The 22932-nt window shown below is 36.0% G+C and overlaps 1 protein-coding gene across 5 annotated transcripts in view; it reads left to right on the forward strand.

The window, feature by feature from the left end:
* NEDD1 (NEDD1 gamma-tubulin ring complex targeting factor) overlaps positions 1 to 22932 on the forward strand; it is a 68819-nt gene that overhangs the window by 23710 nt on the left and 22177 nt on the right. For all 5 annotated transcript variants that reach the window (XM_074226640.1, XM_074226636.1, XM_074226638.1 and 2 more), the window contains 4 exons: positions 13238 to 13467; positions 14934 to 15135; positions 15602 to 15788; positions 21853 to 21987. In XM_074226640.1, the coding sequence (XP_074082741.1) occupies positions 13238 to 13467; positions 14934 to 15135; positions 15602 to 15788; positions 21853 to 21987 (754 nt within the window). The remainder of the gene's footprint in view (positions 1 to 13237; positions 13468 to 14933; positions 15136 to 15601; positions 15789 to 21852; positions 21988 to 22932) is intronic.

Raw genomic sequence — 22932 nt, forward strand, 5'->3', positions numbered from 1 at the left:
GAGTAAACTTTCTAGGATTTTGGTTGTGAAAAGGGAGGAGATCATATAAAACGATGACACGAGGGGTGGCAGGTTCAGAGGTTTGCAAAGGAGTTGAAAACTCAGGTATGTTAGTCAGTGGCCACAAATAGTTGTGAGGCAGCAAGGAGAAGCAGTGTTTAGAGTGCTGAACTCTGGAAAACTTGGGTTCAAATCCAGCCTCAGTTGTTAGTGGTGTGACCTTGGGCAAGACACTGAACCTCTCAGCATCCTCAGCTGTAAAAGGGGGGGATGATAACAATAGCATCTGCCTAGTAGGGTCATTGTGAGTATCAGAGGAGAACAAAACTCTTAGCATAGTGCCTTTCCCATAGGAGGTATTTGATAAATTCTTCCAAGGTGAGAAATGAAGAAAGGCAAGAGGCCATCATTATGGGGGGGGGGGCGGAATGATGCAGAGATGGGGTCAGAGCACAGGGAAAAATGAGAAGGTATGTTCTGGGAGACAGAATTCATCTTCAATGACTTTAATTGTCTTTGGGGCGGAAGAGCAAAGGCTTGGGCTTGGGAGAAGGGAAGTGGGAGGGTGGGGGGGGACCTGAAGGTGAGGAATGGAGGTTGGGAATCATTGCTGGAAGGAGACTGAAGTGGGCTGCTAGCTATGATTGGTAAACAAGATTAGATATCACAGAATTGTAGGGGGTCAAGGCAGCACCTTTATGAGACTTGTGTTTGAAGGAGGTCCTCAAGCAGCTAGTGGCTGGGAGTAATCCAGGGTTACTGTTTGGTGAGATGTCAGCCACAAATAGAGTGAAGTGGCAGCAGATAGAAAGAGGAGAGTGGGTGACTGACTGAAAGGGAGGTTGAAACAGGAGTTTAGAGGGATGAGAGCTCACTTGAAGGTGAAAATAGGATCAAAACAAACAAGGCAGAGGCCACAATGATGCATAGGCAGATAGATAGTTAATCAGGATCAGAGAGAATTTTCAGAATTCTGGGTCATAGGGTAAGCAAAAAGCTGTGGTGAAGTCAGAGATCTGACCATCCCTGTGGGTGGGGAAGGAAAGTAAAGAGAGGAGTCCAGAGACTCCTAGTCAAATCACAGAGTGTCAGTGGCCCCTGAGTGTGAGAGCAAGGAAGACTAGAATTAGGCATGATGAGGGGGATTTAAACTCTAATAAAAATATTCTGGCTAAAATATGTATGCTCTTGAGAATTCACATTTAAGAAAAATAAAGCAGTTTTCTTTGAATAATGAGATCATTGTATCTTCAAATAAACAAACCTTTGGGATAACTTAAGAGAACATTTCTTAAAGTTTAATCTTAATGTTATCATTTAAAATTAGATAATTATTAGTATAGATAACCCTTTTTTCTTAACAAATATTAACAAACACATATATATGTTTCAATATACAAAAAGAACAAAGAATTGTTTATTGTGTAGTTTTTAAAATATAATTTTAAAACTCTGCTAATAACTAAACTATTCCACTTATTTCTTTGAGAATATGAATTTTCTTGTGTGAATTTATAGATTTTCCCTTTTCTTTCTTTTTTTTAACATCATTGATTCACTCATTCCCTTTCCCCACCAATTCTCTGCCCCAAGATAAAATCCCCTCTTAATTCCTACATTAGCTTGATCTGAAATATGTTTTGTTTGACATCTCTAGTTAATGACATACAGTTTTTTATTCCCCAGTAAGAAATGGGCATTGGTGATTCAGCCTCAGCTTTCTGGAATCATGATCTGTTATTTTGTTGATCAGAGTTCTGAAGTTCTCTACATTTATTTGGCTTTACATTACCATTATTGTATAAATGGTTTTGCTCCCTTTGCATTAGTTCATATAGCTCTCCCCCAGTTCCTCTGTATTCAACCCCCTTCATCATTTTTTAAGACCACTAATATTTCCTTAACATTCATATCTGTACTTTGGCCATATCCCAGTTGATGAGCATCCACTTTATCTCCAATTTTTGCTTCAACAAAAAGAGTTGCAATAAATAATTTTGTATATTTATTGCTATAAATATTTGGACCCTTCCTCCTTTCTCAATTTGGATTGTGTGTGTATGTGTGTTATATATATTATATATATATATCTATATATATTATATATATATATAACACATACATATATACATGTCAGCCACAAATAGAGTGAGATATATATATATATATATATATATATATACACATATATATATATATATACACATATATATATATGTGCTTAGTTGTATAATAACTAGATCAGAGAGTGCTCAGAGTATAGTGACTTGTTGATGATGAGGGGGATTTAATGATTGAATCAGTTCACAACTTCATGGACAATGTACCCATTATTCTTCCCCAGGTCATGCATTTTCCTGTTTTATCTTCTTTTTCAATATGCTTAGTGTGAAGTAGAGCATCAGTGACATCCTAATGTATATTTTTCTCTTTTTATTAGTGATTAGAAACATTTTTTCATATGGTTTTGATAGTTTGCATTTCTAATTTTAAAAATGTACCTATTCATATTTTCTGGACAGTGACTTTTGTTTTAGATAATTACATTAATTCCTTATTTATTTCAGATATCTGACCTTTACCAGAGAAATTTGTTGTAGAGGTTTTTCTTGCCAGCTCTTTCTCTCCTAATTCAACTGCATTGATTTTATTGGTTCAAAAGCCTTTTCAGTTTTATGCAATTAACATTTTCTATTATATATTTTATGATCAACTCTATCTTGTTTGGTTATTTTCTTATAAAGCTAAACAAGGAAATGATATTGGAAAAATCTCATTTGAAAATTGAGTTATGATTCCTATTCTAATTACGTATTTATTAAAAAGTTCTCTCAAATATTATATATAAATATTAACACATTTTTCTATAATTTTTTTTTGGTGTTTATTATCTTCATTACATTAAAAGATCTTTGATCTCTCTCTGTCAACAAATTGCAGTACATTCATGCCCTTCATCCTATAAGCTTCTATAAGCTTGTCCTCTAGTCAGTTCTCTATGGGGAGCTAGAGATAGAGAAGGGTGTGGTCTTCTCATTGTGCCTCTGATATAGTGATTCTGATATGGTGAGAAAATGAAGCTAAGATTCTTAAGAAGGAAAAAGTAATCTTGAAATACTTCTTGCAAAGCAAAACTTGAATGTTTTCCCTTTTTCTTCTCTTTGTTCTCTTTCTATGTCTAAACCTGTTTTGTAAGTTTATAGTGACTGTTTGTTTTAATGTAAGTATGTGTGTATTAAATATGAGTAGCTAGATGGTGCAGTGGGTAGAACTCTGGACCCAGGTTTGAATGTGGCCTCAGACACTAGCTGTGTGACCTTGGACAAATCACTTAACCCTGATTGCCTCACATCCAGGGCCATCTCCAGTCATCCTGATACATATCTGACCTCTGGACCCAGATGGCTCTGGAGGAGAAAGTGAGACTGGTATCTTAGCACAATCCTCCCTCACTCCAATCCAGTTCACGTGTTTGTCATGGCATCACCTCCTTGATGTTGTGGTCTTTTTCAAAAAGTAAGGACAAACATCAGTCATTAAATATAGTCATATATACTCACATGGATACAGTGTAATTTATTCTTATATATTAAATTTTTTTTCTAAATGTCATTCCTTGTAATTTTAGGCTTACTTGCACATTTTATTATACTTCTAATTTAACTACAAGTTGATTAATGAAAAACCAAGTCCCTCTCTGCATTTAACAAAATGTTTCTGAAGTTCTTATATAACTTCTTCAAAAGTGATTTGGAATTGTTCAGAAATGCTATCTGAAAAGTTGTCAGTTTTCAATATTTCTTGATTTCTTTCCACTCTCTGCTGTTATCTTTGGATTTTCTTAGTATAAAGAATGATCTCAGTAGCCATTTAGCTCTTGAAAAGCCATTTAGTGTATAATAATCCATAAGTGGGCTTTGTGTATATGACTCATGTGAGGAGTATGCATTTAATTGTTATTACCCCAGTGTGCCATTTGCAGTATAATCATGGAAATAGCAGCTGTGGACATGAGAAACCTCCACTTTCTTAGGCATTTAATAGATTCAATGTCTTTCATTTGAGAAATACTGTATTAACTTTTCTTCAGTTTTATTATAGATAACAAAACTTTTTTCTTGTACAGAAATGTATTTTTATTTAGAGCCTGTCTTACATTTGCTTTAGGTACATCAAATTGTTCTTTGTTAAAAATGAGACAAATTGTTCAGCTTTTTTTATTGGAAATTTTATTACAGTTAGCTTCTGAATACTTGAGAACTGATTATTTGGTTTCTTTATCATTGAGGGGTCTTCATTTCTATATTCATAAGAAGGTGAAGCAGAGGAAAAGACAGTTGTGTCAGATATAGGAGTTTAAATTTAGTGTCCAGAATAATTTTTAAAAGTCCCTTTTTATTTTATACTATTCTTACAAAATAAGGAATATCCAAAATTGAATACTGGTACTTAGAAAATCTTAAAAGACCTAGAGCAGGGATTCTTAACTTGGGGTCTTAACATGAACTTAGGATTTTTTGTATTATCTATTTTGATAACTCTGTTTTTCTATAATTAATTACCTTTGTGATCCTATGTGGTGTTTTTTTGGTGCATTTAAAAAAAATTCTCTAAAGGAATCTGGTTTCATCAGATTATTAAAGGGGTCCAGGACATACAAGAAATTTAGAATCATCAATTTATAAGAATATCTAAATAAACCTGACCAAAAACCATACAAAAAGAAATAGATGAGCTTACCTATCCAAGCAAAGTACCAAGAAAGTAGCTGTTGTCCTTATTCCTGTGGTTGGTTGAATTGACTTTATTTTTGGTGACTAAAGTGGTGAGAAATGTCACCTGAAGAGGGATGGATTGCCTTTGATATAGGGATTACATTAAGGATTAATATCATATTGTTAGTATTGGCAGGACCTTTAAATATATGTCCTTAGAATTTGCAAAAAACACGTTTTTCAGTTATGCACCCTTCTTGACTCACATCTGTGCTTAATCCAGGGACACAGAGGCAAATGTGGTAGATAGATTCAGGGGCCTGTAACTTCTTGAAACCTTTGATCTTGACTGCCAAGGATTCACTTTTTATTTTCCTCATTGTCTTAACTTATTCATCATGGAAAAATGAAGGGCTAACCTGATTACCCTGCCATCTTTTCTGTTTCCAAAGTCATGCACATGCGATGTTTATGATGTTTGTGATACATAATTTCTGGATAACTAACCCTCTTACTAATAATGCTACTATTTTAATAAAAGAGGTCCATGAATGGAATATCAACGATTTCCATGGTGGAGGACTCTCTGCTTATATACCCTTTGATAAGTGGGTGTTCCAGAGGGTTTTAGTCAACTCTGATTGGCTCACAAGTCATGAGAGAGAATGAATATTATAATGAGAGGTTGGACAGTTGTAATAAACTTTGATGATGTCACTCACTTCTGACTTGTACAACACTGGGCAATCTATTCAAAGAATTTATCTCCATCCAAATCTATATAGAGTAGAGTGGAATTCCCTTCCTTAGATTAAATTCTTTGGGTAGCCTCTGCTTGAGAAGACAGTTAATTCAGTTTTCAGAGACAGTTTGAAATGAGAATTTTAGAAAAATGGGAGAACTCTGGATCTCCCCAAATCATTGGTTATTAATAATCTCTTCTCTCATACACTAACTTCCCTTAAAGTATTTTAAAATGTATTTTACATAGCCAGTTTTCCTTTACATTTTTAGATAACCTGAATGACTCTTGCCCTTCTGATTTTCAGACATCTGTATGGCCATTGATTTCCTTTTGATCACCATGAAAGTGTTAGAGCCTAGTTCCTATCCTCTTCAGTTTATAGATGAGGAGATTACAATGCTGAGAGCTTGTATTTTGTCCAAGGTTAAAAAAGTCAGAACTCAAGAGATTTCTCTTCAATTCCTTGTGTTTGGCCAGATGACAGGGCTGTGTGATCTTTGACATAACTATACACATGAGAAATTGGAAAGATTGTGCTGTAGGGCTACTTGAACATTTTTAGATTTTTTTAAAATAATGCTACCAATCAATTTAAGTAGCTTGTAATAAATTTCTCTTTTCCAAGTAAATTTAAAAACATTTAGAATTTTTTCTTTGCAATCATTGAATATAAAAATTGGCTTCTATAACTATATAATCTGCTTTATAAGGAAATGACTGATCTTAAACTTTGGTCTTTCGAACTAGTTTTTCCTTCCTATTTATGTATGTATAAATATTTTCTCAGCTCTGTTCCCCCCCCATAGGATTATTCTCCAAACTAACTTAGATTACCCAGAAAATAGGCATCCCTCTTACCCCCAAATGAGAAGTCATAAGCATATCATGCCTATATATTTATGTCTTCATGGCCTTAGCTTCTTTCCTTCTTGAGAGGGACACTACTGAGACCTTTTTTTTCTTCCAGAAGTGAACTGGAAACTTCTTGGCATTATCAGTTTGAAAGGTTCATGATTTCATTGGTGGAAGTGCTTCTGTCACTGATGAAGGTTTTAACCACATTTTCATCTTGTGTGATTCCTCACCTAAAGAAACTGTTGAACACATTGAGAACTTTCTTCTTGTTCTTAGGGGTTGCAGGGCACCCCTCAATCTTGTTTATCTTGTTTAACTGTTGTCTCTCTCTCCTGTTACACAACCAACTCACCCCCTTTCCCAGTTATACATGTCCTTCATAATGCCTTTTATGTCACTTCCTTCATGCAGAGCATTGTTGGTAGCATGCTGCAGCCTGCTAACTGGAAGCATTTATATCTACCATCTGTCTTTTCCATTATCTTTTGAGTGATTTATCATGTTAATTATTCAGGACTTGGTGTTCCATGATCCATAGCCATATGGCATCACTGGACTGTTGTCAATACCTAGCCTAAGGTAGGGGGGAGGGAAGGGAAGGGAAACTATGATAAAAACACTCAGTCTTAAAATTAAGATTTCATGTATACCCATGAAGAGAAATTCATTTTCCTTCTTTTAAAATATACCCTTAAGAACTGTAAAGTGCTTAGTTCCATTGCTCCCTTTTATGTTGATTATTTTTCCTTTTAGTAAAGAGTTTTTGAGAAAAATTGTTCATTGAGCATATGCAACAAGTATTCAACATAGTCTATTATTGATTCTGTGGACTTTAAAAAACCTATAGAATCTGTGTGAAGTCTGTGAAAATGAGGAAATTAAATTTTTTTAAGTGAAACCGACAGTTCTATGAGGTAATATTACAGTGACTCAAATTTCTCTTGGAATTATATCTGAATATATGAAGAAATTTGCTTTCAAGTACCTGAACCTTACTGAGGTATTCTAACTGTATTGAGCTTTCTATTGATCAAGAAAAGGCTTGCAAAAATGCCGTAGCTAATGCATCTCTTGGATTATAATTGCCTTTTCTAGTTAGGCACACAGATTAGTGATTAGTCAGTCTTAAGATAGATTTCTTGAAATGAAACTTGGAAACTTGACCTTTTACATCTATAATGAACTTTAATTGTAACAGTTTTAGTGTGATCCTTTTAAGTATGATTAAAATTTTTAGGATGTTGGCCATATGTAGAAAATTCTTTGCAAATTATATCTTCTTTTCTTTTTTTTGGAAAGGAAATATTTGATGTTTGTAAATACAACTTAGGTGAATGTTTATACTGGAAAAAACTGACCAAATGTGCATAATTTTTAATGACATATAAAGTATTTTAAACCACTTTAAGCTGTAGTTTGCTTAATTCTTCATTCCCCATTTTGATTTGCTAAAAGAGTTCATGTCTAGAGCAATGATCTACACAAAAATTTTCCTAAAGGCTACATCATATGTATTTAATGTGTTATGACAAAGATTGTCATTGCACAAAGTATGCATCTGTTGGTTCTTGTCTGGAATTCCATCAAATTTATGAATACCAATTCATTTAGTCTTTGCACTCTGTTTTTGGGTAGTTTTAAGTGAAATGTCATATAGTTAATGGCTTGCTATGCACAGCATTGTCCTTTCAACCTTCATTTCACTGAGATGAGCCTTTTGCATTTCCTCTGTATCAAGTGTATTGATTTGCCTAAGAGGGGAAAAGTAGCATATGGTGATGTGATAATGCTGCCTTGTGACAGCATTTTTAGCTCTTTTTAAGAATTTGAGTGCATGGATTTGCTTGCCCAAGTTATTTTGATTCAGTTAGAGATTTGTTAGTGATTTCAGTGTGTATAGCACTATGTTGAGCATTGACGGAGGGAGACAATAAACAAAACATGATTCCTTCCCTAAGAGGGCCTTGTTTGGTTGGTGAAATAAAACATATACCCATCTACCCACTTGAAAATCACAGGAATGTGACATAAACTGAGACCTTAGATGATGAGAAAAGGGGTCAAATACTGATTAAGGTAAATCATAGAAGACTTTTCAGGCCATGTTTAAAAAAAAAGCATAGGACACAGTTTGGGTGAAATAAATATCAGTTCATCTGTACTGGAAACCAGTGTGACTGATGATACTCCATGGAAAGAGAGTGAGGGAATTCTTATTAAGCTGATGGTTGATAGCTTAGTCTTTTACCCTTGCTTCTTCTTAGAATCAAAGAATAATGGAACTTAGAGTCAGAATGATCTTGGGAATTAGCTCATCCAGTGTTCCTTAACTTTTATTTTATAGACCCTTTTGTCTAACTAGTAAAGCCTATGAATCCCTTTAGGAATAATAGTTTTAAATGCATAACAAATTATGTAAGATTATAACGTGATCAATTAAATATTAGAATTTTATTATTAACATATTAAAAAAAATCAGGTGATGGTTTAAGAACCCCTGAACTAGTCCAGTCTTCTCCCTCTACTTTTTTTTTTTAAGTGTTTGACCCAAGCAGAGATGACTAATCCAGGTTTTCTGATTCTGAATCCAGTGTTCTTGCCCATGATCTGTGAGATCATTGATTTTAAGTATGAACCTAAACACTTGCTTTGTAGCCCTCTCTTTCTTCACCTGAGTACATAAGGACCAGAATGACAAGGAAATGGGGCAAGGAATTTAGGTGAAATAAATCACTTCATCATCTCTCCTTGAAACCAGTGTGGCTGATAATACTACCTGGAACAAAAGTGAGGGGATTCTTATTAAGTTGATAATTGATATTTGGAGTTGCATTTATAATAGTGAAAATTTTCTTTAGAATTTGTTATTAGGTAAAATTCAAAACCTTATACAAATGATTGGTTGAAACTTCTATTGTATAATTGGAAAACAAAATATTTATATAATTAAAAAAAAGAATTTGTTATTAGGCTGCCCATCCTGAGTCCTATGTTTGATTTGTGTGATGAGTATCTGGTAAGACAAATCTGATCCTATTTTAATTGATTAGCTTGTTTTGTCCTTTTTCTCCTCTTGAATGCCTTCCTTTGGCGTCTACTTTTTAGCTCATTTAAAACATCTGTATATCCCCAACTGGGAGGCATGGGAAGGGAGACAGTAAAATAAAATCAGTTAATTCTGACTCCTTTTGAAAGCATGCATGGAGAAGTAGTTGAAATATATGACCCCAATTGAGGCTCATGTTCTTGGTGGATGTCCTTGCTAAAACTTTACAAGTTTATCAAAGCCTATCTAAGTATATGAAGTATATTTCATAAGTAACCTTCCATTACCGGTCACCACCCATCTTATCGAGTCTTTGAATGGAATAACTCTTTCTCTAGGTATGATATGAAGTGACACTCTGTAATAGGAAGTCAAGACAATATAGCACAAAGACCAGACATAGTAGAAAATTGAGCCCTTCAGATGTATGTTGGCAGTCTAATTCCCCTAAAAGTAGGATACCTGAAGGGTTTTACTCTCTTGCTAATTCATTCTGCTTTTGAGAGATAAAGAACCAAGGAAGCAAGTTACTGTTGGAGTTAATACTGATCGTTAGGGAAGTGGATGGAGATAGAGAGTGACAGAACTTTGGGAAAGAGGGAACACAACATGGTTGGGCATGTAGAGCCTCAAGAATGTACTTGAGGGCCAAGAAACATCGAGTGAAGGTTATTGCCACACTTTAGAATCCAGAAAAGAGATGTCACACAGTTCGGCAAATAGTTTAATAGAATCTCATAGTTGGGGATGAAAAGAGAAACACCATGGAAGAGACAATCCCATGATGACAGTATGATCATATATGATCCCAGTGAAGAGGAGAAGATCTAACTGTAGCCTCTCTGTGGCTTGTGCCCCTGTACTTTCTGTACTCGTGTTTGCAGAGGACCAGTCTAAAAGTGGAAGCCAGGCTAGGAAGGTGAAAACCCCAATGTGGGTTCAGGACAACTAGCAGCATGTTCCTGTCTGGCATTATCGAGACCAGACTGAGGACGATTCTAAGAGAGGGATAAGAGAGCTGCAACTTGAGGAGCAGGGTGAAGATTTTGGTGAAAGAAAGGGAAAGCAGAACTCTTGAACTCTTGACTTATTTCTGTTTTCTCTTTCAAGGAAAGTTACTTTTAGAGTGAAAACATAACAAAAATGACCAAGAGAGAACTGAAACCAGAGGCATATTAGGAGTTAATACAAGAGCGCCTCATTGGTCCAAAAAAGTTAATTTTGCTGGCCCAGGTGAATTTTATCCCAGTATAAAAACTTGTGGATGCCATTCTTGAACCTTGAATCAGTGAATAGTTATGACGAACAGGAATAAGACTATGAAATTTAAGACAGGAAATGTTCCCCGATTGTCAAAGACAGAAATTAGGTAGATTCGTTACTGTGGATCAGGAAGCTGGCAAAATTCTTGGAGGATTATTAAAGCCATGGTTTGTTAGCACTGAAAAGGAATTGGGTGATTACATCAAGCCATCATTCCTCAGAGAGTTGACATGAATATCATGTAATACAACAAAGTCTATATCTCATTTCTCTTTGTTTCCTCTGATGTTTAGCCCTATTTTGCTTTTTTTTTGCAAGACAATGGGGTTAAGTGACTTGTCCAAGGTCACACAGCTAGGTGATTATTAAGTGTTTGAGCTTGGATTTAAATTCAGGTTCTCCTGACTCCAGGACCTGTGCCCTATCCACTGTATCACTTGCTACTACCCCCATAATAAATGATTAATAAATGAACTTTATAAAAAGAATTTATCCTTATGGACAAGAGAGAGAGAGAGATATAGAGGACAGTAAAATTAGGTTCTTTTGATACAATCTGGAATGAGCTTAAGAGCTGATATTTATTTGACACTTAAATGTTTGCAAAGCAAGTGATATATACTATCTTACTCAAACCTTGTTAAAATAGCCCTGTGAATAGTTGCAACAGGTATTAGCATTCCCATTTTTACAGAGGAAGAAACTAAGATTTAGTGAAATTAATTAATTTACCCAAGGTCAAAGATGACTTTTTAACCCAGATTTCTCCCAATTCTGAGAATGCACCCTTGCCATTGGGTGACAGGCTACCCCAATCTGTGGGGTGCTGTCCGAGGTTCTGTTTGTTTGGAGGAAGACATGTTTATTCTACTTGTGGGTGTTGGAAAGCTGGGGGGACTTGATGATGTGGGGAATGATGGGATTAGAATCTGAAAAGATCTCAGCAGGCTTTGATAATGCTCCATAGCTAATGAGAGGCTGTTAATACTGTTATTAAAATGATGTATTCAAGATGAAAAAAATCCATTGTACAGGGGAAAAACTCATGTGGCCAGAGAGCAATATTTCCAATGAAAAGAAAAAATTTTTTTTAAACTGCAAGTCCTCTGTGAGTGAATAATGGTGACATCATGATATCCAAAGAGGCAGATACCCTGAGGTTATATCTGAATTGTGACTACCATCCTGGTTGGACTACCTGGGGAGTTGGCTTCAGTTCTGGCTGCTACCTTTTATAAAGGAGTGTGTGTGAGGCTGGTGAGGGCCAGCAGAAGGATCTAAAGAGCTTTGTCATAGAGTAGAGGAGAGACTTGGGCAGAGTGAGGTTTGGAATCATGGTCTTCATATATTTGGAAGGTCTATCATGTGGCAGAGGAGATCATTTTATTTTGCTTGGTCCCTGAAAGCACAATTAAGACCAGTGGATAGAAGTTAGAGGCAGATTCGTAGTTTAATCGCCTCCCAGTTTGAATCATCACAAGCAGAGCCTCGATGATTTTGTTCAGTCTTTATTAAAGGACAGGGTCCATGGCATAGGGTAGCAGCAAATGAGGGGATGTTCAGGAGCTGAGGTGGAATGATGAGTGACAATAAAGTAGATGTGGTATCAGAATTCTTATTTTACTGGTGAGAACTCTTGAGGCTTAAAGAGACAGAATGATCTGCCCATTATCATATAGATCTGGTCAATGAAAGCAATAGAATTTGACCCCCCCCCCACTTTCTGATTCTTTAGTGTAGCTCTTCATATGCTGCAATACTGTGCTATTTCCCTGTCTTGTTCCACAATAAAATGTGAAGGAAAAAGAAAGCTTCATTCCCTTAGAGTTTACACTGTTAAAAAGATGTCCTCATCTTTGGGTTTGAAAGGATGGCTAGGAGTTAAGTTAGTAGGTAAAGAACCAGAGGAAAGTTATTTTAGCAGCAAGCTCCCAGAGCCCTAAACTGAGAAGGGACAGGCCATAGAATGCATGAGGGTTGGGGAGGTGACCCAAGGGGAAGTTAGAGAGGCAGAGGGGGGCTGTGCATCTGAATGTGATTTGGGAGGCAGTGGGAATCTCAGAATGGTTATACAAAATGATTACCAAGTACCTTTCAGGATTCAGTGGTTTTATGCATTCCCATCATAGTTCTTATCTCTTTCATAACTCTGAGCACCTTCCCCTTTGGGTGATTAGTGTTTCCCTCTTTTCTCCTATTAGTTATTATTTTTTTTTTATTTTTGCAAGGCAGTGGGGTTAAGTGACTTGCCCAGGTCACACAGTGAGGCAATTATTAAGTGTCTGAGGCTGGATTTGAACTCAGGTCCCCCTGACTCCAGGGCCGGTGCTCTATCCACTGCACCATCTAGCTGCCCCTCTCCTATTAGTTTCTAAGCTCCTTGGGGACAGAGGTTGACGCTTGACCATTAAATATGATATTTGCTGGGAAAACTTGAAAGTTCCTGTTCTAGAAATCAGACTCCTGCCCCCAGGTACCCACCCCACAGGCATCCAGTGCCCACCTCTTGGTTGATCACTGTCTGTGTATGTTCTTAGGCGTATTTATCTGTACTCAGGAAATGTTGTACATGCCCGCGTCTCCATGAAATGTTTTCTCTTTTGTTTTTAATAGTCCATTCGTCAGTTGAAGTACTCCATGTTTAAGAAATCTCTGCTTGGCAGCGTATCCGATAATGGAGTAGTAACTCTCTGGGATGTAAATAGTCAGAGTCCGTACCATAACTTTGAATGTAGCCACAAGGCTCCAGCCTCAGGAATATCTTTTTCTCCTGTCAATGATATGCTGCTTGTAACCATAGGCCTGGATAAAAGAATCATTCTCTATGACACAGCTAGTAAGATGTAAGTGGTTTGCTACTTTCTTAATTTACTAATGAATAAATATTACCCATGTTCATTAAATTGCTTTTTTTTTTGAACTTGTACAAAATCTAGAGAAAATGTTAGCAGCACCAAGTGTGTAAGCAGATGGTTTGAAACAAAATAACCATTTTCTTTTTTTTTTTTTGCTTTTACAACGGCTGTTCCAAAAGCTTGAAGGTTTTTTCAGGAAGAGCTTTCTTGTTACAATAGTGATACAGTGTTCAAAAAGTAATTTTCTATGTAATACAGTTGCTTATTATTTTAATCATGAATTAATCATCTCACAGATTGGATGTCCTTCACAATAGAGCAACTAAGTATGTAAAATTTAAAACAGGATTCAGTTTGCTTTAATGCCCTAGGAAAAATTTATTACCAAAAATCTTGGTATTATAGAATTTGCCAGATATTGGTGCCATACTTTTATAAAAGTACCATCTTGACTAAACTCTAATCTGGCCTGATTTTTTTGTAAGCATAATTATTAGGATGTTACAGAAAGACTTGAACCCCCAAGTATGTGATTCATGTGAGGAAAGATAATGTTACAAGTAAAGGCAGGGAATGTCCCAGCTGACACCTCCTCCCTTAGTGTTAAGTTGATTTCTGAATATTCATTATTATAACCAATTTACTTTAAGACCTTGATTACTCAGATTTGATGGGACTCCATAAATTGTAATACCTTTTGTTTCCTCATTTCAATGTCTCTATATTCATGTTAATATACAGACTGTTGATATGATGTGATATGATTTATTAGAATAAATCATGTCTTTCCAGATACTTTTCTCCTTTCTTCCTGGTTGACTTAGTCTTACATATGGAAGTTAGATGCTTCACCTGTGTTGTAGTTTGTTACTTGTCACTTCTTCAGGGAAAGTTACTTCCATTCTCCTCTCAATTTTTTCCCATCTAAGAAGAGCTAAGGAGAAAGCTCTCTTGTTAAGGATGTTCCCTCACTCTCTTTGCTGTTAATAACAATAATGGAGGTGGGAAAAAAGATGATGCTAAAGAACTCTTCCCCCCCCCCCCCCATCATGCCTCCAGGGCTAGAGGACCTGGAAGAAGCAGAGGGCAGGTAGGGGAGGCGGGAGGACAGGCTATAATGCCGCCTTGGCACATGGTCTCGGTTGCCTTCATTTGGTTCTTTCTGCTACTAGTTTAACACACAAACCCAACAAAGACATGGGCAGGAATATGAGGAACAGATTTTTTTTTTTGTGTGTAAAAATAGTTGAGTTGGCAGGAAAATAAGAAAAGGTCTTTTCTCAATAAGTTTGCCAGGTATGGAGGATATTTTAGTCCAGTTGTAAAATACTGCTTTGTTTAACCTTCATTTCCATATTTGGAGCTTATGTTGTTGTGATATAAGGGATATGTAAAGACTGGCTGAGCATCCACTTAGACCCAAACCTGTGTCTTTTTTCTCCTTTATGAAATAGACAACTAAGAACATTAGTGGCTGAGGCTCCTCTCACTGCTGTAGACTTTATGCCTGATGGAGCCACATTAGCAATTGGATCTTCCCGTGGGAAAATATATCAATATGACTTAAGGATGTTGAATTCTCCAGTAAAGACCATTCTTGCTCACAAAACATCTGTGCAGTGTATAACATTTCAGTACTCTTCTGCCCTTTCTAAGGTGAGAAATTTCCTTTTATTATTTTAAGTTTTACTTAATAAATTTACTTAATAAAATAATAAATTATTTACATAATAAAATCACAGCAGTAATCTGAAAAATTGGTCTTCATATTAAAGACTTAAACTGTGATTTGAATAATGTTATTGTGTATTACATTTTAAATGACAGTCTTGTTTTTTAAATATCCATGTGATAACTTCATCATTAAGATGCTTTTCCTCATTTCTACATTTACTTTCTTAGATATTCTCTCTTCCTTCTAAAAATCTCAATTTTAAAAATAACTAAACTTTTCTTATAATCTAGGAAGAATGTATAGATGCCTTTAAAAATACTGAAATTAATATGGGAGAACCGTGACTTCCCTTGCAAAAAAAAAAAACCCAGGACATTTGGGACTTGTTGTTGCCCATTGGAGTGCTAGTAATTAAAAAAATTTAAATTATTCCTTATTATCTTTTAGTCAAGTTTAAATAAAGGCTCTTCAAATAAACCTGCCTTGAACAAAAGAACGGGTAAAGTGAGCAGCACACCAATCCAAAATCCTGGAATTGCCAGAGAACCAGCTTCTCTATCAGGTACTGCCGTTTTATCTCAGCTCATGACCACAGTTGAAGGGAAGGGATCGGTGGCTGTTCCAGACAAATCAGGTAAAACTATTTTAGTATCTTAATATTTAAATTTTTTTTCATCATATTTATATAACCAGAATTTTCTCTGAAACTCTGAACTTTTTAACTTATTTTGTGTTTAAAGTAAATTTAGTGTTCTTTTGTTACATTAAGTAAAAATTTTAAAGTTCTTTTAAAGTTCTGTGTGAAGTAAAGAATTCTGTTTATCTACCAAGTGACAGAATGAAGCTGATTTCAGAAATTCTTGGGGCTTAGGCTGCTACAATAGCATTTATAATAGCATGTACAGAGAGTCTTCAGATTTATGAGGTTGAAATAACATGGGGTATTCTCCCAGACATGGATTTAATCTTACCTAGTTAAATAGAACATTCTTTATTTTATATTATGTTTATGATTGTCATTTCAAAATAGAAGGAAAAAGTTGCATTTTAAAATATGGCTTTACAGATGAAAATCATTGAAAGTTTTTTTTTGACTACTTAGAGATAGATCTTTGGAATAAGTTTTTTTTGCCCCTATGATATTATTTTGCTTCTTTCTGCATTGACTGACAATTTCATTTGCTTTTGCCCATGAGAGTACAGTGATGCATGGCACTTGTAAATTGTTGAAAGGAAAGAAGCCTTTTTAGAATTAATTAATAAATTTGTCACTTCAGCAACTTTCAACTGTTAAAGAAAAAAGCTAAATATGTGTCAGTATGGAAATGGGCATATATGGAGGTGCCATTTTTTACTTATTCAACAGGTATTTACTGATGCTTTCAATGCTCAAGGCCATTTCCATAATAATAATTAACTTTTTGGTATAGAAGTATTTGTATTTGTCTTTCTTAATTTTAATGCATCAAAAACTTAGAAAAGATATTTTCTTTTATAGATTACGTCCATTATGGATATATATGCCTTCCTTCCTGATTGTAAAATAGTTGGTACATTTGTTGACTTCAAAATATGCAAATAGACCTGTGATCACATCCCTTTGAATAGTCCTTCCTGGGGTGAGGATCTCATCTTGTCCTAAACACTCTGCTTATTTTTTTCCTGTAAATGTGTTCCAGGGACTCATTCCAGCAAGAGGGGACCTCTAACATCATGTGTGGGGGGAAACAGTGGTGTTCTCAGCCCCTCCACCACGTTCTTACTCTCACATGACATGATTAGTGCTATTTCTCACTTAGATGTTTGAGATGATGATGAATACTTTAGAAACTACTAAGTAGTCATTTTATTTTGTCTTTGGATATCTGTATTATCTCCATAAGTCTTGATTGTTACAGGGGAAATTTGTAATCATGAAAGAATTCAATGAAATGCCATTGCATCTCACTTAGGAAGACAATTTTTTCCCAATATATAATATTAAATACTTTTTACCAGGACTTGGAATTAATTTATTTTATAAACTGTAGTTATTTTTAAGAATTATAAAGTTAGTACTATTGAATGTAGGTTTTTGCAAGTTTCTTTCTTTAATAGTGACAACACTCCTGAGGCAAGAAAACATGCAGTCTATCTAATTGTTGTTGTTACTCAGTTATTTCAGCCATGTCTGATTCTTTGGGACCCCATGTGGGTTTTTTGGGCAAAGATTCTGGAGTTTGCCATTTTCTTCTCCTCATTTTACAGATGAGAAAACTCATGAGGTAGACAGGGTGAAGTGACTGATCCAGGGTCATACAGCTAGTAAGTGTCTAAGGCCACATATGAATGTAGGTCTTCCTGATTTCAAGCCCAGGGCTCTATCCACTGTGCCACCTACCTGCCCCCTCAGTCTGGCTAAGGCTGTTGCTTAATGATACTCATTATATAGTAACCTATAGGTAAAATAAAGAATTTACTATCTCTCCTCAAGGATCATTGACTAGCATATAACCTAGATTAGAATAGCTATCCTAACATGTGCCTGTGAAAAAACCAGGATTGTAAAACCAAAAACTCTTTTTTTGTTTAAAGATTTTATTTATTTTGAGTTTTACAATATTTACCCCCTATCTTACTTCCCTCCCCCCACCCCCCCCACAGAAGGCAGTTTGTCAGTCTTTACATTGTTTCCATGTTGTACATTGATCCAAACTGATTGTGATGAGAGAGAAATCATATCCTCAAGGAAGAAACAGAAAGTATAAGAGATAGCACGATCAGACAATAAGATAGCAGTTTTTTTCCTTCTAAATTAAAGTTCATAGTCCTTGGTCTTTGTTCAAACTCCACAGTTCTTTCTCTGAATACAGATGGTATTCTCCATTGCAGAAGGCTGCAAATTGTCCCTGGTGGTTGCACTGATGGAATGAGCAAGTCCTTCAAGGTTGATCATCACCCCCATGTTGCTGTTAGGGTGTACAGTGTTTTTCTGGTTCTGCTCATCTCGCTCAGCATCAGTTCATGCAGATCCCTCCAGGCTTCCCTGAATTCCTGTCCCTCCTGGTTTCTAATAGAACAATAGTGTTTCATGACATACATATACCACATTTTGCTAAGCCCAATCCCCAGTTGAAGGACATTTACTTGATTTCTAATTCTTTGCCACCACAAACAGGGCTGCTATGAATATTTTTGTACAAGTGATGTTTTTACCTTTTTTCATCATCTCTTCAGGATATAGACCCAGTAGTGGTATTATTGCTGGATCAAAGGGGATACACATTTTTGTTGCCCTTTGGGTGTAGTTCCAAATTGCTCTCCAGAAAGGTTGGATGAGTTCACAGCTCCACCAACAATATATTAGTGTCCCAGATTTCCCACATTCCTTCCAACATTGATCATTGTCCTTTCTGGTCATATTGGCCAGTCTGAGAGGTGTGAGGTGGTACCTCAGAGAAGCTTTAATTTGCATTTCTCTAATAAGTAATGATTTAGAGCAATTTTTCATATGACTGGATAGCTTTGATCTCCTCATCTGTAAATTGCCTTTGCATATCCTTTGACCATTTATCAATTGGGGAATGTTTTTTTTTTATATTTGACTCAGTTCTCTGTATGTTGTAGAAATGAGTTTTTTGTCAGAAACATTAGTTGTAAAGATTGTTTTCCAGTTTCCTACATTTCTTTTGATCTTGGTTACAGTGGTTTTGTCTGTGCAAAAGCTTTTTAATTTAATGTAATCGAAATTTTCTCGTTTGTTTTTAGTGATGTTCTCCATCTCTTCCTTAGTCATAAACTGTTTCCCTTTCCATAGATCTGACGGGTAAACTACTCCTTGATCTTCTGGTTTGCTTATAGTACTGTTTTTTATGTCTAAATCCTGTATCCATTTGGATCTTATCTTGGTATAGGGTGGGAGGTGTTGGTCTAATCTAAGTTTCTTCCATACTAACATCCAATTTTCCCAGCAGTTTTTATCGAAGAGAGAATTTTTATCCCAATAGCTGAGCTCTTTGGGTTTATCATACAGCAGATTTCTATAATCATTTCCTGCTATTGCACCTAGTCTGTTCCACTGGTCCACCACTCTATTTCTTAGCCAATACAAAACCAAGAACTCTTAAGAAAAGTTTTATATTTTAAATTAGGAGGTGAGTACTCATAGATTTATCAAATTTTAAGACCGAGAAGGATTTTGATAGTCATCTAATTTAAAATCCCCCCTTTTAAATAGTTAGAAAACTTAAGTTTCCAAAGACATTCATGAAGCAACTGAACCAAAAGACTGATAGGTCAGAACAAAAAAGAACAAGCTCCACTAGTCACTTCTTTCCAGGATTTCTTATTGTTAAATGGAGGAACAAAACTATTCTCAATGAGAGGACACATATTTCCGAGCTTCAGTTATTCTCACATTAGTTAATAATCTTTGTCAAGGGCAGCTAGGTGGCGTAGTGGATAAAGCACCGGCCCGGCCCTGGAGTCAGGCGTACCTGGGTTCAAAACCGGTCTCAGACACTTAATAATTACTTAGCTGTGTGGCCTTGGGCAAGCCACTTAACCCTGTTTACCTTGCAAAAAAACCTAAAAAAAAATAAGCTTTGTCAAGTGAATAACCTTAAAAGCTGTGTGAAGAAGTAGAGATCTGAAGCCATTTAAACAAATTCATTATATGTAACTTTTAAGAAAAAAATATTTATTGTTTAAACGATGATGGTATTACAGAGTTTTGAGTAAACTCTAAAAAGATCAAGTGGTAAATCTTGAAATTCTTCATAATTCTTGAGAGTTAAGAATTTTTTTATGGTATTCTTGAAACTCTTTAGGCTTCATGATGGAAACTCTTATCAAATGAAGGAACACCTGGAGCACTTTGCAAACCTTTAAAGAGCTATGTAAAATGCTGCTACTACCTTACTATTATTATCATTATTGCTACTTTGCTATATAATGATCACCACCTATCTTGGATGTTTATCCTAGAAAAGAGGAAACTTTGGGGGAGAGAGAGGATATAAAAACTTGCTTTCATATGCATTTGAATGACTGTTATGTAGAAGAAAGGTCATATTTATGCTGCTAGACTCCAGAAGAAAGAACTAAGCTTACTGGCTAGAAGTTAAATTATGGTAAACTGTAAGGAAATGTTTCCATGTGACAATCACTGTTTGTAGGGAGTGAAACCAAATTGCCACTTTGGATGAGATTAATAATGTTTGGGGAAGTCATGCCTCAGATGGGATGGACTAAATTGATTGAAGTTCCATCCTTCTAATTTGTAGAATTTCTATTTCTTTGCTGTTGTTTCATGGATAATAGAAATTTAACAGCCTCATACCTTTTTGAGATTTTTTTTTCCTTCCCTATTCCCCCTTCCTCAAAATGTTAGTGTTAAAACAAAACAAAAAAATTTATTTAATGCCTGCTGGAAATTCTTCCTTTGGTATAGGTGTTTGAAACTTTTCCCCAAGATCTTTCAAGCTTGTTTAAAAGGGTGCCATTGCTTCATTATATTTGGGGATCTATGTGATGTGTATCGATAACAATTCAGACCATGAGGACATTTGTTTGGTGGCTTAAATTTTTTGTCTTACATCCAGAAATAGACATTTACCAAAAAATGTTTTTCAGATGGTCTGCCATAGTCTTCTTGACACTCAACTAATAATTTCAGAACAATCAAAGCTGAAAGCTTGATAAGTTGTTGATAGGCTGCTGCTTAAGGCATATTGTCTTGGCCAGACCTGTGTCTCCTGGCTCTCCCGGAGGCTTTTGGCTGGTACCTATTTTAGAAATGATTGGGTTCCATAGTTTCATAACAGATAAGACTGAGAACAATTGACTCAACAGCAGGATTTTGAAATGTCAGAGCACAATGTGACCATCCTTTGGTTTCTTTTGTGTTTCCCTTCTATGACTATATTAAAACCCTTTCCTTTCAATTAATAGCATCTTTGACCTTTGGGAACATAGTTCTTAAAATAGAAAAAGCAGAAGGGGCTACTGATATCCAAAACAGGTGACTCTTTGCACCTGCCCTGAAATTAGGCTTTCTGTTTTGATTGTGAGTGCCCTAAGCTCCCTTCAGAATCCATTTGTTCTTTTTTTTTTTTTTTTTTTTTTTTAGGTTTTTTTGCAAGGCAAATGGGGTTAAGTGGCTTGCCTAAGGCCACACAGCTAGGTAATTATTAAGTGTCTGAGACCGGATTTGAACCCAGGTACTCCTGACTCCAAGGCCAGTGCTTTATCCACTACGCCACCTAGCCGCCCCTATCCATTTGTTCTTGATCCAAATTATTTGCGTATTCCAGTTCATGATAATAATGGATTTTTAGTGATGATGCAGATCTTCAAGGAAATATTCATTAACATTCAGTATTCCATGTCCTCCAAACCAGAGAAGGGTTTCATGTATTCTAGCCAGGATTTCCACCAGAAATGGTGAGAATAAACAGATTGGTGATCCTTGAAAGACTAAGTTTTCACTCCCTGTAGAACTCAACTTTGTAGAACTCAAAAGATGCTGGAGAAATGGGACCCAGCTCTCTGTCCTTCCTTGTCCTAGTGTTTGTGGTAATGTTCTTGATGAAGCTATGTTCTCACTAAATGGCCATTGCCAGAACACAGGTAACATTTTCCACTTTTTAAATGTAACTCTATCTTCTAATTCCACACACTGGAAGAATTAGTTTTATATCGATGATCTTTTTCTTCAGGCTTGCCTCGCAGTACAAATCCAGATGTTATTCCATCGAGAGACACAGAATTTGGGAAAAATTCAGATCTTTCCAGCTTTGATGATTCTGGAGGGAGAAGTAGTTTAGGGGACCTGTTCTCACCAGTGAGAGATGGTAAGTCTTCTGTTCACATTTTTGAGCCCTTTTTTATTGATTATAGTCAGAGAACCTCCAGGTAAAGATGGTAGATAAAGTTGCATTGCAACTTTATTCATCATTTCTTCACACCATTAAGTTAATGATTGAGTCAAAAGAACATTTGGGATGATCCTTTCACACTCAAGTTCCCTAATGTTTTCTTCTTCACGTGTTATATTTTCTGGAACAAAATGTTAATGTTGGATTCTTTTATTCCTATTTCTGCTGCATTTCTAGATTATAGAATTAGGTCTAGGAGGAACCTCAGATACCATCTAGAATAACATCTTCATCCAGAGGATGAGGAGGAAACTGTACTAGAAAAGGACTGTGATTTGCTGCAGATCCTGGAGGGAGCTGTAGCAGGGCCATTGATCTCTCATGTGTCAAGAGGCAAGAAGGTCAAATGGACAGTCATACCAAAAGATAGCCACAACAGCTCACCTGCCTGAAGCCCTTTCCTCACACTGCTTCCAGGAGTAGTACAATTATCCCTGTTTTCCAGATAAAGAAACTGAGACTTGGAGAAATGAAGGGACTTTACTAGGATCACATGGTCAGTTCCAGAGTTGGGCCTTCTCGGTTCTTAGGGATAGCTAAATCTTCTGATTTTTACCGATCTTTTCACTGTTTACTACTGTCAGAAAAGGGAAAAAAAATGCTGCTAAATTTGGGTCCTCAGAATGGAGTAAACTCCTGGCCCTTCTACTTACTAGTCCATATCCTTGGATAGATCATTTGAAACCCCTCTGAGTCTGTTTCTTCATTTTTGAAACGCTGTTAATGAGGCTTGTACCCTTCTTACAAGTCTTTGAAAGAGATAATGTTCTTTGATGTCTTTCCCACTTCTACAATCATATCTCTTTCTTATGTTAATCCCTGACTGGGCCTAGGACTTGGGCAGCAAGAACTTTCCTTTTG

The sequence above is a fragment of the Macrotis lagotis genome, chromosome 2, assembly GCF_037893015.1.
Source record: "Macrotis lagotis isolate mMagLag1 chromosome 2, bilby.v1.9.chrom.fasta, whole genome shotgun sequence".
Taxonomy (NCBI): domain Eukaryota; kingdom Metazoa; phylum Chordata; class Mammalia; order Peramelemorphia; family Peramelidae; genus Macrotis; species Macrotis lagotis.